Source organism: Melanostigma gelatinosum (genome assembly GCF_949748355.1).
Source record: "Melanostigma gelatinosum genome assembly, chromosome: 11".
NCBI lineage: Eukaryota > Metazoa > Chordata > Actinopteri > Perciformes > Zoarcidae > Melanostigma > Melanostigma gelatinosum.
Window position 1 is genome coordinate 13321303 of NC_136644.1, and position 16545 is coordinate 13337847.

At 39.1% G+C, this 16545-nt stretch overlaps 1 protein-coding gene across 1 annotated transcript; it reads right to left on the minus strand.

The window, feature by feature from the left end:
- Positions 1–766: 766 nt before the first annotated feature.
- fbxo8 (F-box protein 8) lies at positions 767–16495 on the minus strand. The gene is made up of 8 exons (XM_079279346.1): positions 16323–16495; positions 13245–13350; positions 10406–10489; positions 8845–8989; positions 8239–8365; positions 7884–8002; positions 7347–7543; positions 767–3711 (listed from the first exon to the last, which is right to left on the minus strand). Exons 2-8 carry the CDS (start codon positions 13348–13350, stop codon positions 3524–3526), a joined length of 966 nt encoding a protein of 321 aa, XP_079135472.1. The 5' UTR covers positions 16323–16495; the 3' UTR covers positions 767–3523.
- Positions 16496–16545: the final 50 nt, after the last annotated feature.

The window sequence follows — 16545 nt, forward strand, 5'->3', positions numbered from 1 at the left end:
ATCTTAATATTAAATTTACAGATTTACATCTTTTGCATTGCAGTCTTTTGAGTGGGGCCTTAGACCATAAGCACAAAAAAATATTTGGCAATTTCTGCCTGTTTTAACTTTACATTCATACATATTTGCACAAAACATCAAAAATATTTCAAGTGGGCAATTGTATTAGAGTTTAAAATGATTCACTTCATTTTCATTAAATTAAGAACAGCAGATATATAAATACATATTTCTAATATTTGGGGACACCAATGAACTTACCATGTCAAACATGAAACTGTTTTTGTATATTTTGATAGAAAGTATATTTTGTATGGCACATGGGGTTTTCTAGTCTTGAACACTGATCTTCTCGTAACTGGTTGAAAAGTATTGTTCGGACCGTGACTGCATATATTTTTCTGATTATGGCCCATAATCAGAAATGTTTGACGGCTGCATTATAATTTTAGAGTTTCGTATTAACATGGAATCGTTCTCCCAGCATCCGTTTTGAGTCCTTTGTGTTTTATTAAAACTATAGAAAGCAGAGAATCTTGAAATGTCTGTAATCACTTTCCTCTTCATCTATTTGGTTTTTCAAGCTGTACTGTGAGCTCTCACCATCATCTAGTGAGGAAGAAGAGCCAGATCTATCACTCAACTAAATGTGCATCACTCAGTGACACAATGAGTGGTGAATGATTACTGTGTAAGAACTGACTCTCTATTTCTCCCCTTTTTCGAACGTCGAGCTGTAGAACTGCAGGTGGTTGAAACGTGTCAGTAAAATCAAACCCAGATTTAATGAGTCAGATAATTGGAACAATTTCTCAGTACATTTTGTCAGTCATAAAGTCTTCTGGTAACAACAAAGAAAATAAAAACACACAACAGGAAGTGAATTTCCTTCATAATTTAACGAAAACAATGAGGTTATAGCTCTAAATCAGAGATAAATCAGCAATAAAGAATCGTCAACACTATTAATGTTGTGGGTTTAGCCACGGTCAGATTTACAATCCAATGAAGATGCTCTTATGATACAGAAATTACCAAGAAAACAAATCAAAAAATTAATAAATGTTGGTTGGTATTGCAACTACCGGTAGCCTTCTAGCTCGGGATTTAAATAACTGCTTCATGTTGTCATTCTGTTGGTTCCTATGGCTACATTCAGTGACACCTCACTGTTGCGGCTACATGCTAGCTGCTGGGACTCGAAGCCACTGGCACACAGTGAATATTATGCTGCATTGAGGTCTAATGGGCACCATTGTTGAACTGATTTCATTTTTATGAAAATGTCATCATTGTGTCTTCAATACGTCTTGATCAAAGTATTTTGTACACTTCCATTTCTCCAGATTGGCTTTCACACACTAATACCACTGTAGCGTCAGACACCACATCTTCTCACCTCGATATGCTCCAGCTTCTATTATGTCAAAGAAATCCATGGAAAGCAACATGAAAACAACACATATTCCTGCACTGACAAATTTAATCCCTCTTTTCACATTACACATATACATACTGTATATGTGCCCATTACTTCACCAAACTACAAATTATAGTGATAAATAAGAGTGTTTTCTCTTTTTTCATTTGTCCTTTCTGGAAGAATCTCAGCTCTTTTGACAGCTGCAGTGGATGTGGTGTTTTACAGTTATTATAAAACTACATGTCTAATGTAAATTGATCGATTGTGCCATTATTCCATGGCAGCAATAACTTTATCACTGTAGAATGTGTGCATTGTGCAAAAATATGAAATTCTAGCAGGATTATTCTGAACACACAAGAACTTCATGAACCTCATACAATTTACTGCACAGGCTTCAGCCAGTAGTGTTGTCCTTCTGTGACAATTCAAGAGTCAGAATGATTTACTTCACTTATCGTCTTTCTCTCCACTTGACTTCAGCCATTTCCTTGATGATGAAGCCAGAATTAGAGTCAGGTCCATCACGAACCCCTGACTTCCTAAATACTACAGTACCTACATCCTGATAAAGCAGCGTAACAGAGCAGCTTCTGTGCTCTATCTGCTGCACATGAAGCATGTCACCTCCAAAAGCAAAGCACTGGGATTACAAATTCCCCTAATGTAATGTGTGAGTAACCACTTTAATACATTCATAATCATAATCTGGACAAAAGCTCACACAAAATATTAGCTAGTCGGTTCCTACAACACAGAAAATACTACATGACACTTTGCTTTTACCTACATGTGCGACAATCTATTTTAACGAATGCAGTTTTTCGGATGTATGTTCAATAATTTCACATTTGTCATACTTGGAATTTTCTCTTTAAAATTCAGGAGTGGACCCGTGGTTTGAGTCATGTACAGATAACTTTCTCCACAGTGGAAGAAAGCGCTCGTCTGACTTATTAATCATAGATTTTTTAATCTGAATGCATTTGGAGTTTTAATGAGACCGAAATTAAATAGACTAACATGAACTCATACACATAACCAACGCCGCTGCCAGGATAATTGGTCTATCAACACCCAACCTCGCAGAGCTTAACAATAAGCATTGCTAGCATTCTAACCTCAACAGAGCAGGAAATCACACACCCACTCAATCACCAGCTCACCCTCCTTGCCTCTGGGTGCAGGTACAGAGCACTGAGGTGTAGATGGACTCGCTTTGGGTAAAGCCTGAACCCTGCAGCCATGCAATAAACAACAGCCCTCGCTGAATAGACCCTGAGTGTGTCCTGTTGTCTGCCATTGTAAGTTGGTGCTGTAGAGGTGTTGTATGTACTACTATGGAGAGAAATTTACCCTTGGGGACGAGAAAGTCCAAAGTTTAAAGTCTTTGTGCAGTTTGGTGAATTGGAACACATACAAGCAAACCTCAAAAGACAAACATAAGAGAGATTAAGGATGGGAATAAGACAGTGTTTTTGCATGACAGCGTGTAAGATGCAAAAAAAAAAAACATCATTTAGTATTAGCCACAGAAAAACAGATCTAGTTGAATCTTGACACCGAGACATTCTGGTTGTTACCACTGGACAATGCATCAAGGTCATTTGATTTGCCGAATAGCTCGAATGTTACTGGAAATGCTAGAGATATTAATGAGTGGAATTAGCGTCCCCTGTGTCACTTGTCCCACTGGTAAACGTGAAGCCGCTGTCCAAGTGCAAAACAGCAGCATTGTCCCGGGATCTGTGAGGGCTGTGCTCCTCCTCCTCCCTCCTCCAGTCGTCGCCATCCGTTCGTGCCGTATCAGAGCTCATCTTCATTGTTCCACTTCAAAAACCTCCTTTGCAGTGACACGGTTTGAAAGACATTTCAGATGTTTCACACCGTTGATTAAAATCAAATAAGCACAGTCTCTCTCACAGTACAGTGGTGAATTTCATTCCTTTTTCTAGCCTTTATCGTAAGATGTATTGGGTGTTGTGAAAATTGTTAAAATCCATTTCCACAGTGTTTCATACTTTCATGTATAGCAACCCAATCACCGGTTCCTATTCTTCAGTGCAGTGTGAGGATCTCTGGGACATCTGGTAGGTGGAACTACACGGCCACGTGGCCAATCAGGTATATGTTGTCGTAGAGGTGGCCTACAAAGTCATCCGAGACGTTATGTGCCGCTCGGCGAGTGTTCCTGATAAACTCCCTCTTGGACATTTTGTTTTTGACGTGGGGGCTGGTCAGGTCGATGGACAGCAGGATCAGACTGTAGCACAGCACATACACCGCATCTGCAGAGAGATGATAGAGGTCGTTTGTGTTTCTCGCCAGCTTTCACGCAAACTCAAGAGTGTGAGGCTCTAAAGAGAACAGGTCATTTCTGTAGTGTTCAAACTGACAAGTCAGAGTCCCATAAAGGCTGAAGTTTCACTGGTCAGATAGAGAGACTACCCTGTCATGGATTTCAAGCATGTTTAATAAAGTCAGGACCTGAGCCTCACCTCACACCAAAATATTACTGAAGGAAGAGCCACAATAAAAGGGGGAGAAAAGGGGCAGTAAAACAAACAAGACTTATTAACTGACATCCTAACATGATGAATAAGACACATACATCTATACTGTGCTACTTATAAATTGCTCTCTAAGGAGTGAAGGGGTAGAACAGCAGTGAAATGAAAGAGCTGACTTGAGAAAGGCAGCCATCCATCTCCAGCCTTGGGCTCGAAACCGTTTCACTAATCCTACTAATCATTTGACAAGGTCCAAAGAGTTAACAGCAACTTAGTCAGGGATTAGTTTCTGTACGGTCTGCTAACATTAGCCAAGCCCTCAGTTGGTAGATGCACGGTCCAGTGACAATACTGAAGCCGGGGATTACTTGAAAATAAAACCTTGATGGCTTCCCCCTCATTTTGTGGTTGAGCCATTGAGTCAGAAGTAACTTCAAAATAATTTCTTCTGTCTGAGTTTTTGGCCCTCTGACTTCAGGGTTAAAACATAGTGACGTCTAGTTATGGTCAGGGTAGGTTGGGTAGTAATGGTCCAAAGAGGACATTTCGGTATATTCCGATGACCCCCTGACCTCTCTTGTAACCTAAAATCAAAATTCCAACCCAAACACCAGAAATTTAAATCGAATCACTCTTTGGAATCGACTGAATGTATTTATGTTCTCCAGAGGATAAAGCCTCTTTCATTTGGGACAGTCCATGAGCTTTCCTCTAGCGCCACCTTCAGGTCAAAGTGTGTGTACACAGTTGTGTACAAACGGATCGCTTTAGCATTCCACAGATGTACTGTGTCTGAGTATATCTTGGCTACTAAGTAACAAGAAATTGCAGGATAGAAAAGCCAAAAGCATGTGCAATGTAACATAGATCCATTCAGCCCAATTAAAAATAATAGTTCTTTGGTGTGACAATGGTTACGAGGCTAAGTGGAAGGAGATGGAAAATGAATGCAAAGGTATCCCAGTCCAAGCAGTAATCACAGACCACAAATTAATGTTCACTTATCATGCCCATCTGAACCCCATCGTCTCATTCACCCTGCACACCTGGTTTGATGTTATAAAGCAATTAAACTTGTGGATCCAGTAAAGAAAACTCAGATGGCTTCTTGCATACTACACAGAATTTAAACCAAATTGTATAGATTCTAGATTCAGGTACTGGACCAACCAAGGTATTACTGCTTTCTGCACAATAACGGAGAAAAACACATTACACAGTTTTCAGATATTGAAGGAAAAATACAATTTAGAAAAGTATGATTTTTTTTCAGATATTTACAGTTACGGCAGTACTTTATAAAATAAATTAGGAAACATGAGGTAACTATGAAACCTAATGAAATACAGTTTTTCTCGATTGCTAAGACACATTTCTTGAAACGGTCACCCATTCTCTCAAAACTGTAAACACAAAACCTCATCTTCAAGCACTATTTACAAAACCTCTGAATCCTCTTGCAAAATGAAACTTTCGCCTCAAAACAGTTTTACCTGTGCTCAAAATCAAACACTGCTCTCAAATCATAAACAAAGTGATCAAAAATAATATACACTATCAAGCAGTCAGTAAACAATACACCAATAAATAGAAAACACATTGTTCAAAACATATAGTTCTCAGGGAGAAGTAGATTTTTCTAGACTTAGGTTTAAGTAAAGCTCTGTACAGAACCCTCCGAATATATTTTTGATATCTGTTGTTGGGCTGAATTTATTGTTGACACGAGTGTCAGCTGCATGGTTGTTTTGATGTGTTGTTTTTTTCCCCTCTTACTTATTTATTGATGTTTAATTCGTTTTCTTCCTGGTCTTTCTTTGCCAGTTGCATAGTTTGTTTTTATTTTATTTTTCTGTTTGTTTTTCTTTGCTGCAAAAACAAATCTTGGTCACAATTTCTAATCTAAATAAATATTTCAGTTTTTTTAAGTTAGGTTTTACATAAGCTATTAAATATTTGTCCTGGCATGAAACATTTCATGTGTGTACATTTTGAAGATGAATCTTCCCTTGCCCTAGACAATGTCCACTACAACACAGCATTGTTCACAATCTGATTACAATGAAACTTACTATACATGCTTCCTAGATCACAATCCTTTGCGGTCAATGCATGGCATTTCCTCTTTAGTCACTCTTTGGCCACCTTCTCAAGACTGTCTAATCAACATGAAATCAATCTTCTGCCATCCTCGCATCAACATTTCTATTTTACAGTAAATAGACTTTGGGATCATAAAGATTTGTCAAGATGTTGCTGCACTGTTTACACAGGGTTACCTGTTCCTTTATTATCTCTGGTTGTATTACATAGTGGACAAGGATTTCTTTATGAAAAATGCAGCATAGCTAAGACTCAGCCATTACTGTCCATGGCTGCACACAGATCCTATTACACACATTTGTCTACTGTCTTCTGGAGCGGCCCTTTTGTGTTTTTATGTTACCTTGTTTGCCACTGCAGCGCTCCGATATGCTTGTGAACCTGTGGTAACATGAGACGCAGAGTGCAAAAAGTAGGTACAATCAGTCACCGTTGAGCCTAAAGTATTTTTATTACAGTAAGGATGGCCTCTGAGCGAGGCGAATGGCCGTACCATGGTTTTGCACTCAGCGGCTGACGTTACTGCACTCTTGGAAAGAGAGCATTGAGCGGAGGGGTATATCTGTTGGTTGCAATCTGTCACCAAATCCTACACAGTGGACCTTCAATGATTGATTTCTTCAGATATGTACCTGCTACCATTAGGCTCAGGGTGGATCTTATCAGTCTCACTTAACCTGAATTTGGTGCTAAATTTGCCTATTTGCTATGTAAAGATATAGTGGATTAATGTCTACCCGAGGAGAGAATGAAGTCGCTCTTCCTCTGTGTGTGGTTTACTCATCTCTTTTCCCTTCGGTGTGAATAGTGTGCTTGAATTTTGCCTCTAGTGTGTTTGTGCTTTCTGTCCTTTTATGTCTCCATGGTGGACAGGAGGCCTTGTGGCTCAAGTTCTATCTGCTTAGCACCTGAAGTTGCTTGACTTCATCCCAGATCATATTCTTTACACATGTTTACAATCAATCTATAATTTTTTTTATCCTGATTTCCCATACTGTAAGTTTGCTATATTGACTAAAGTTAAATGATCATCAAACAGTAACAATCGCAAGAAATTTTCTTTAGTTTTTACAGTGAATATTTAGTTGTGACTGACTTGGTTTTATACCAGCATACATTTAGCGTGAAGACACTTTTGTTGTTTGCTATGAAGCACAGTTTCATAAGTCCGCCAAAGACCCATAACTATAACTATTGTGTAGGTATTTAATTGTTACCAATAAGCATAGGACCGCAACTACAAGCCCTTATAGTTAACATACAGTACGTGCTCAATATTTGTGTCTGTGTGTGTATGTGTGTGTACTAACCCGGACTGAGGCCCAGCTGTCTGACAAGGACAGGGTTACAGGTACAAAACCTGTGGCTGAACTTGGTGATGAGGGTCTCCAGATACTCTCCTCTCTCCTCTGGTGCGTGGATGTGTCTGAAGAAGTCCCGCAGAGCGTTGGGGAGGAACTGGTTGCTGAAGTTATGGAGGGTCACCAACTCGTCCAGGACGTCCCGCCTGCACATCCATAGACACACACAAATACACACCAAATGGCATGATGGGACATTTTTATTTGTACACAGGTAATGAAAGTTACTGAATTATCAGATTTTGAATTCTTATTTCAAGGACAAGGGCATCAATAATGTATATTTAATATCATAGCAGACACATTAGAAAACCAGAAAAATAATAATCTAAAATCATACATCTAATTATTTTAGGGCATATTTTAGACTTTCGTAAGGCAACACAGAAGAATCGCACAAAAGAGCTGTTGTCACAGAAGTAACATGTGTTGTTGTGGAAGTCTAGTGATGACATTTCAGGGTATTCTGTGTGGTTCTGTGTTAACCTCTCATCCAGGTAAATCCTCAGCATCTTCCAGTGGAGCCGTCTGGTGTAGAAGATGAACTTAGCCAGCTCTGTTGGATGATCCACTAGTATACCTTTAGACATGAAATAATCGATGCCCTACACAAACACACACACACACACACACACACAAGAGAGTGACAGAATCATATCTTGTGAATGCAGATCTAACAGAGTCTTAATCCATCCACACACACACTTTGATGATGTCATCATTCTGAGCCTCTGATGCTTCACTTTTCTCTCCAACTTCAAACATAATTTTGTACATCACTGTTCCACACACCGACATGTGCTCACACTCAACACACACTGCAGAAGCTGTCATGTGTTACCTCCTGTGCATTAGCATTGAATGTCAGGCAGCCTTCATCTAGTTGTAAGTAGAGTCTTCTATATGAGAAACCAGCAGGTAGTCTTCTGTTGTAGATGGAGCAGTGTCCCCAAGTGGACTTACACAGCCTGATGGATCAACACATGTGGGTTAAAGGACAGAAACAAATAAAAAACAACATAATAGAACTTTACTGCATACATGTGGTGAAAAACAAAAAGCTGTCTGGTAAGTTGACCGAAAACAACTGACAAAGACAGCAGTTGACAAAACAAGTTTTTACTACCTTGAACTTTCTCCTCAAAGTTTATCTGTCATCATTTATTTAGTATGTCAGTGTGGCAGATCACACAATGCAGTTCAGAGATAGACGCTATTCATTTAAAGTACTGGCCCATTGGGTCACCAAACCCCTAAATTTGGTGGCAAAAGTATATTTTAAACTTACTGGTATGTAAAACAATACAGCCTTTCTTAACTGTGACAATGAAAAGACATTAACAGAATGGAAATACATACTAATCTGTTTAAACTGAAAACCCAGTGTCTTAGCTCTGAGCCCTCTTTTAACCTGTATTTAGACAGGTAATCTTATTGAGACACGCACCCCTGCCATAGATATTCGGCGCTTCCCAGGTCCTGCCACACACAGCCAGCCAGGCACAGGTCAGTAGCATTCAGGTATGACAGGATGGTGATGCCTAATTCGGGTGGCAACATCTCCAAATCTATAAAACCATGTTGTTCCTTACCTACAGTAACAGAGAAAAAGAAGGAGGAAGGCAGAAATAGAAAACAGATCAGTTAACTGTTTTACACATCCAGCTCCCTCGTCTCGAAGTCAACAGGTTTTTTGAATGGGTTTTCGGTGAGATGCCTGGTCTGTCTTCGACACAAGCTTAAGAGATTTTAACCTTTTGTTCTACGAGATAAAATACGTCAATAAACATCCCACGCCAAAATTTTTAAGCTTTTACATGTCTTAAAAAAGGCAGTTGCTAACAAGTGGCTAAATGAGACTTCAGAGGTTGTCGGGGACATGAAAAGTCATCACACCGAACACGGAAAGTCATCTACTCACTAGTCAGCCTCTACAGCCTCGTTGTGTGTATACTCACACTTATGTGACCGTGGTGTAGTTTATTTATAGCATAACATTACCTTGTGAACAAAAAGTATTGACAACATTTGTCTGCCACAGAGTTTATTTTCTGCAATAATCCAAAACGCAATGGAAAAATCCCATTGGCTGTTTGTCAAGAAAACGAGTGCAATACCAACTTCCGGATTGGCCTACAGAAATACCTTAGCCCTGCAGCTCTCTTTTGCTGTTAGGACAGTAATATTCCATTTCCCAACCCTAAAATGAATTAAAGAACAGTGCAGAACTTTTCACAAATAAAAAAGGAAGAAGTAGGTAGGACAAGCGCTCAAAGAGATTGACTGCTTTGTTGCCTCATGACTTCTTTTGAACACACCGCAAAAATAAGCAGCTCTCTCTTATTGGCTGCCTTGAAACTCCGACCCATTTCACAGTTGTAAAACATTCCAGATGTGTTCCAGTTTAGTTCCTGTTGCAGTGTATGTGAATGACATAAGCTGACAGGAAGTAGACCTGGTCCCATTGAAACACTATTCATTATGTGGACGGACTCATTGCAAAAAGTACAGGTGACGGTTAGCCACTCATGGCCCGTATCATACTGAAAAATTAAGAATAGAGACTCCTGTCCTGTGCCTTGGTGGGAATTTGGTTTAGATTTAATCTAATTTATCAACCACTGCAAGAGTAGAAATATTGCTTGCACTAAACTTGCATTCCTTAAGATTAAGATCCTTTTGGCAGTTTTTCAAGCCTAATCCTAATGTACTAACTGGCGTTAAAGCCCTTAACTCACCTCAATGAAATCAAATGAAGGCAGCAAAAATGCATGAATCTTGTTGGATTATCTATCTCTGTTTGGAATGTATCACCCTGTACGTGATTCAATGGAAGTGATGGCTTCTTCTGTAGGTGGGCAACCAATCCCTGTTATTTATAACTACGCTGACTGTATGCACACACCATCATAAATAATGGAAAGGAGAGGGGCAACCAAAGATCAGTGAAAACATTCAAAATACATAATAAGAACGAGCGTTAGTAGCTAGAGTGTGTGTGTTCGTACCTCCCATGCGTGTTCTCAGCAGATGATAGATGTCGGGGCCATAACACGGCTGAGGAGCTCTTTTCTGGGGATCTCCATCTCTCCCTAAAAGAAGATACATTCATGTTTCTACTTCTTTTATTCCAGCGTTCAGTGTTTCTGCTCCACATATCTGGAACAAAGTCCCAGAAAGCTGCAGGTCTGCTGAGACCCTCAGCTCCTTTAAATCAAGATTGAAGACTTTTCTGTTTGCTGCTGCCTTTAATTGAACCAGATTCAAGGATATTAATCAATTTCTGCATTTTACTACTGTATTTTATTCCTGAAACTGTACTGCAACTTTTATTATATTTTTAGCTTTTCAATGTTTCAATGAATGTTCTTAATTGTTTTTAAATCTTTTTCTTTTGCCTTATGTTTTGATGGTTTTATGTGAAGCACTTTGAATTGCCTTGTTGAAATGTGCTGTACAAATAAAGTTGCCTTGCCTTGATTAAAAGATAAATTCAGTCTGATTTATTATTATTATTATCATCTTTGGCGCTTGTATATTCTTACAGTTTTGTTAATAATGTGTTCATACAGTATGGTTTTACTGGTATCTTTCTTCACAACGTACAGTATTTACTTTCAGTTTATTGTGTAAATTGTAAAACCCTGAAAATTCTCATTATAGTGTATATGTATGAAATGAGGTGCTCGTTGAATTTCAGATGAATGAAAGTAGTGATTAAGTTCAAACTTGTTTTTTGCTCTACTCGCCTCCTTTGAGTAAAACGTTTGCATTTTGCCAACATGGAACATTTCTTACTGTAAGCCACTACAAGAGATTACACTTCAAGACTTTTGTTTGCAAAATCCTAGGAGCATAGCAACAAGAAAGAGACACATTGCTAGGGGCAAAACAATTACAAGAAAAACAGCTTTGAGAAACACCGGAGCAAGAATGACAGGTGGGGTCAGATTTATAGCAGACAAAAGGATGAAAGTATTGGAATCCCGGAAACAGAAAACTAGTAAGAGTAATGCTGCGTTCACACCGGTCGCGTTGATTTTTTGACGCGCGTCGAGATTACATACAAAGTCTATGCACAGACGCGATGAGACTGGCGCGCCTCGATTTTGCGATCCCGCGGCGCATTGGACGCGTTATTGCAGTGCGGTGGACGCGGTGGACGCGTTGGACGCCGCAAAATCGCCAACGCGCGAGTTGAAATTTTTCAACTTCAGCGACATAATCGCGTGACGCTGTGGCGCGATAGCCTATCAGCGTTGAGTTGCTCCCCCTGTCGTCACTGGCTTCCTGCCGTTGTTGAATCAGGAAATAAATCCTGTCGCCGTCTGTGTTCACCCAGAGCGCTACGATACCTCATATCAACAGAGACCGGACCAAACTATGTGTATGCATGTGTGTGTGTAAACCATACGGTACAAACAATAAATAGACGCTGCCGTATTTACGTCTACGTGACGTTATTGAGTGCTGGTGGAGCTGCTACGATGTTAGCATAGCCTAGCACCGATCCATCAGAGCTCCATTGAGAAGACCAGTAACCTACAAATCGGTATCATTACGTAGTTATTTCGGAGTCCCTTTTTGTCGGAGAAGACAAGTACAAATCGGCATCATTACGTAGTTATTTCGGAGTCCCTTTTTGTCGTTTTATTGCCGTTGAATCACAGCCAAATCAGTTTATTTTGTGTTCCTACAGCTGTAGTAAACAGCGACCGGTGGCTTGCTAGACACAGTGAATACAGCTCGATACAATCCACGGAGCTCCTCTGAACAATATTATGAACCAGACATGACGGCGTTTGGCATTCCGATGTTTGAGGGACTTCCACAACACGTACAAAGCAGCAATTGTCCTTATTCCTGTCATGGTTGACGGCGGAAAACAATGGCGGCCAGATCGAGGCTTCCAGGACGATAAACCACGCCCCCTCTCCGGCGCTACGAGATTTTGCGGCGACCGGTGTGAACACGACCGGCGGCGCGTTGGACGCTTTTTTGCAGTGCGTTGGACGCTTTTTTGCAGTGCGTCAAAAAATCAACGCGACCGGTGTGAACGCAGCATAAGGCTGATGGAGACCAAGCTAATGAAGTGGATGTAACCTCTGTAACACTAACCACTGATGAAAACCACTTGTTATTGCTAGTTGTTATTTGGATAATACAGTTATAGATAAACATCCAGTGTATCTTTATCCACTTCATTTAAAGAATTACTCTCACTTTTGGCAGTAAACTGAAGCTTTATGCGACATGACATGGTGCATGTCATTTTCAGTTCATTCTGTTATTTTCTCTGAACATCAATGATTCTGCAATGGGTGGAAGCTGCACAGATTGAGTTCGATTTATTTCATCGTCTGTCAGTTTTAAACTGTGTTGGTTCTTCCAAATGTCTTAAGAACTTTTATAAAAGGTACACGATGACATCTGACTCTGATTTACCTGCCCTTATAATTTTTTTTGTGTCTGGTGGAATTACTGAAGGAACACACCGACAGTGATTATAGTTTTGACAAATAACACAATCTTTAGGTTCAAAAAGTCGAGTCAAACAATTAAATAAATCCATATTCTTTATTTTATTAACATTAGAGGTACATAACATGAACAGGAACTTTTTAAAAACTGATATTTAAGTTGGTGCTTGCTGTGCTAATATTGAGTTGAACGTTTATTTATACGGACTGAAACCCAGAACCTTAAATAAATATATAGATACACCTTAATAACAAACTCATATTGTATCGGAAATTAAACACAACCTTTGTGATAGCAGCAGTCACGTCACGCACAAACTTTAAAATCCTCAGCCAAAAGTAATTAGTTAAGAAATGTGAGGATCACCTTGGTCTTGTCTTCCTCCTCCTTCTCGGTCAGCCAGTCGGTCTGCAAGCTCTTCCTGAAGCTGCAGCTGTTGTCTGGGAGGCAGCCTCCACAGTGCTTGACCCATCTATATGGCAGCGCAGTAACACAGTACAAGCTGGTCACTTGGATGATGATATAATATAACAATATCCTGACCCACAGCTGACCCACGTGTAAGGTAATAAGTGACACACGGTGCCTGCACACTCTTTGTTATTTGTACCTCACAGGAGAGGTACTGCACATGATCAAAGGGTGTACTGTGAGCAGCACATTGGACAACTGCTCGTACAGCAGTATGTTTACATGCAATAATCTGCTCATATTTGTGATGATTTATGTCAATATCCCATTTATGGTATGTACTGTGCATAAACAATATGTTGGTTACATACATCTGACTAAACTCGTTGTGGTTTTCCAAAAGTCAACATCTTATCCATGTGTATGTCAGTGAGTTACTAGTTAGGCAGGAAAACAATTAATATAACCTGTTATGATCTTCCATTACTGGCAACCTAATAGAGCAGGCAACTCCACAAGACAGTGTGAAAATCAGTTCAGGAAAATAAAATCCAGAAACACTTTGATTGGAAGATGATCACAAATAAGATACGACTCACTCATATAAGAATACCATATGCCCACTGTACTTTAAACAACATGTACTAACCACTGGGCGGAATGGTTCTCAGATTGTTACAATACATTGTCTTGTATCATATCGTTCCGACTATCCACTAGTGAATAAAATAATTCACCACTAGTTATATACAAAATCTTCCCAACAATCTGGTGTTTACAATGGGAATGATATAATGTGTTATTATCATTTCCTCTGGTTAATTTGTTCGCACTGCTTGTCTTTCATGTTAAAGCATATGTGCTGCTGAAAAACACTAAAAACTGGTAAAACCAGACTGTTCCATTCAAGTCTCAACTATTACATAGGAATTCTTAGCACTGTACAGTGTTCGATAGACTCAATCATGCCTATGATAGTATCTTCTTCAATAACATACCATTCAACAAAGTCAGATTATATTTGGGTCAGCTACAGTTATTTTATAATTGTTGGAATGCTGTTAAGCATTGCTATCCTGTTTCAACTATTGTTATCCTGTTTCTTTATTCCACTATTTCTTCCGTCCCCCCTTTTTTGAAACTCTTCTTCTTCATTTTTTAAGCTACAGAAACCGTTCAACGATCAAAATGTTCAGCTCCTTCAGCTCATCTCTGCTATGACTTTTTCTATTTCTAACCTTTAAACTTTTTGAATTATTCAGCTTTTAGCAACTTTTTTTTTAAAGGGTTTCTATGGAGAAGATTTTCAAATCCTCTTAAACTTCTTCAACTTTCAAATCCTTCAACGTCCTCATACTTTCAGCTACAGACACCATTTCAACTTTCAAATGTTGAGAAAACCCTGAATTATTGCCGCAATTTAACTTTTATGATTTTTCAGCCCTTTTCTGACTTCATAATGGGTGTGTATTGCGCAGCTTAGAGTGCACCAATTAGTGATGTTGATAAACACACAGACGCACATGCACTCCACCCTTTCAAAATAAAAGCCCCGTGGATTAACTGTATTTAAACAAGCTCAAAATTAGGCATTTTTTGTTAAAAAAATGAATGCTCTTACTAATACTACAACTACTACTGCTGCTGCTAATATAGTATTACTACTACTGCTACTACTACTATAACTTTTGCTGTTGCTACTATTACTACTACTGCTACTGCCATTACTGCTACATCAATATTATTACTACCACTACTGCTATTACTACCACTACTACTATTACTTATACGACAACTGCTACTACTACTACTGCTATTCATGCTACTAAAAGTAGTAATACTACTACAGCTATTAGTACGACTGCTACTAGTACTACTACTACTGCTACATCTACTACTGCCATTACTATTACTACTACTACTGTGATATTAAATACTACGACCAATACTACAGCTATTACTATGACTGCTGATACTACATCTTCTAATGACTAATACTTCCACAACTAATAATACTTCTACTACAACTACAACTTCTACTACTACTACAAATATCACTACTACTAGTAGTTATTCTAATGCTACTAATACTTCTACTAATAATACTTATACTACAACTTATACTACTACAAATATCACCACTGATGAATTTTTTTAAGCCACAGAAACTGTTCAAATATCAAAATGTTCAGCTCTTTCAGGAGAGGGGTGATATGACTTTTCATATTTGTAATCTTTAAACTTTTTGAATCATTAAGCTTTTTGCAATTTGTTTTTGAATTGGATACCTATTTTCAGCAATGTTTTTGCGATTCATTTCAGTTTTCAGCATTCCAACGCATTTTCAGCAGGAAATGCTTTTTCTAGTTCAATGCATAATGTTCTACAACTGCTTATTCACTTCATTATATTATGAAAAAAAGAATCAATGAACTAAGTGATAATGTATGAGGGCATGCTATATATTGCATTCTATAGTTTCCTGTGTTAAGACAATATTTCAGAGTTCTTACAATTAAGAATGCATGTAACCCTTCTGACACCTCATCAGCCTCTACTTAGAGCATTGTCACAACTCTGTGCAGATGAACTTCAGAATAGAAACAAAGCAGCAATGCACTGCCGGCCGGTCCTTCTTCAGTATTAAACTGCCCACACTTCTTTCCTCTCAGCCTGACTAACGTCAGCTGTGTTGCATAAACAAATCCAATACACTGTTGTAAACATCAACGTTGGAAGTTCGAGCTAGCAAGGTAGTCTGACCTTTAGTCCCGCCTTCCCTTCAATATCATTGGTCACACATATCAAAATAGCGTTCAAACTGGAAGGTCATTGGCTGAATTAGCTTTCACTCACAATCTGATCTTATAAATCCCCGAGTTAGCTTACAAAGCTAGTTTAAGTTGACGAAGACACTGCCGACCCAAACTAATTGATTTTGCTGCACTATTAAAGGACGTTGGCCCCATTACTTTTTCAAGCATGGTGCAGTATTTCCTAATGAGTACGATACAGTAACCCTGAACTACTTACCTGAGTTTCGTAATTCCTCTGACAACCCGACCTGCACACAAGTACAGCTTGAAATACAGTGTCCTTGCTGTCCAACGTATCCAGTTGTCATGTCACTTAGCAAAGTGCAATTGCAAATAGAGCAGTTGCTCCCGTGCTCAGGAGGAACCTTTCATGTCGTTGTTCTACCACTACCATCCTCTGTTTTCTCACTCCTCCTTCTGTGCCATCTGCCGGTCATCAC

Bases quoted from the DNA above. Each gene is read 5' to 3' on its own strand.
- fbxo8 (XM_079279346.1), bottom strand. From the start codon at position 13,350: ATGGGTCAAGCACTGTGGAGGCTGCCTCCCAGACAACAGCTGCAGCTT. The intron at 8,366-8,844 runs GTGCGTGTCTCA...TTGATCCATCAG, and splicing joins GCCGAATATCTATGGCAGGG to GCTGTGTAAGTCCACTTGGG. The intron at 7,544-7,883 runs GTTAACACAGAA...ATGGATGTGCAG, and splicing joins AGGATTTACCTGGATGAGAG to GCGGGACGTCCTGGACGAGT.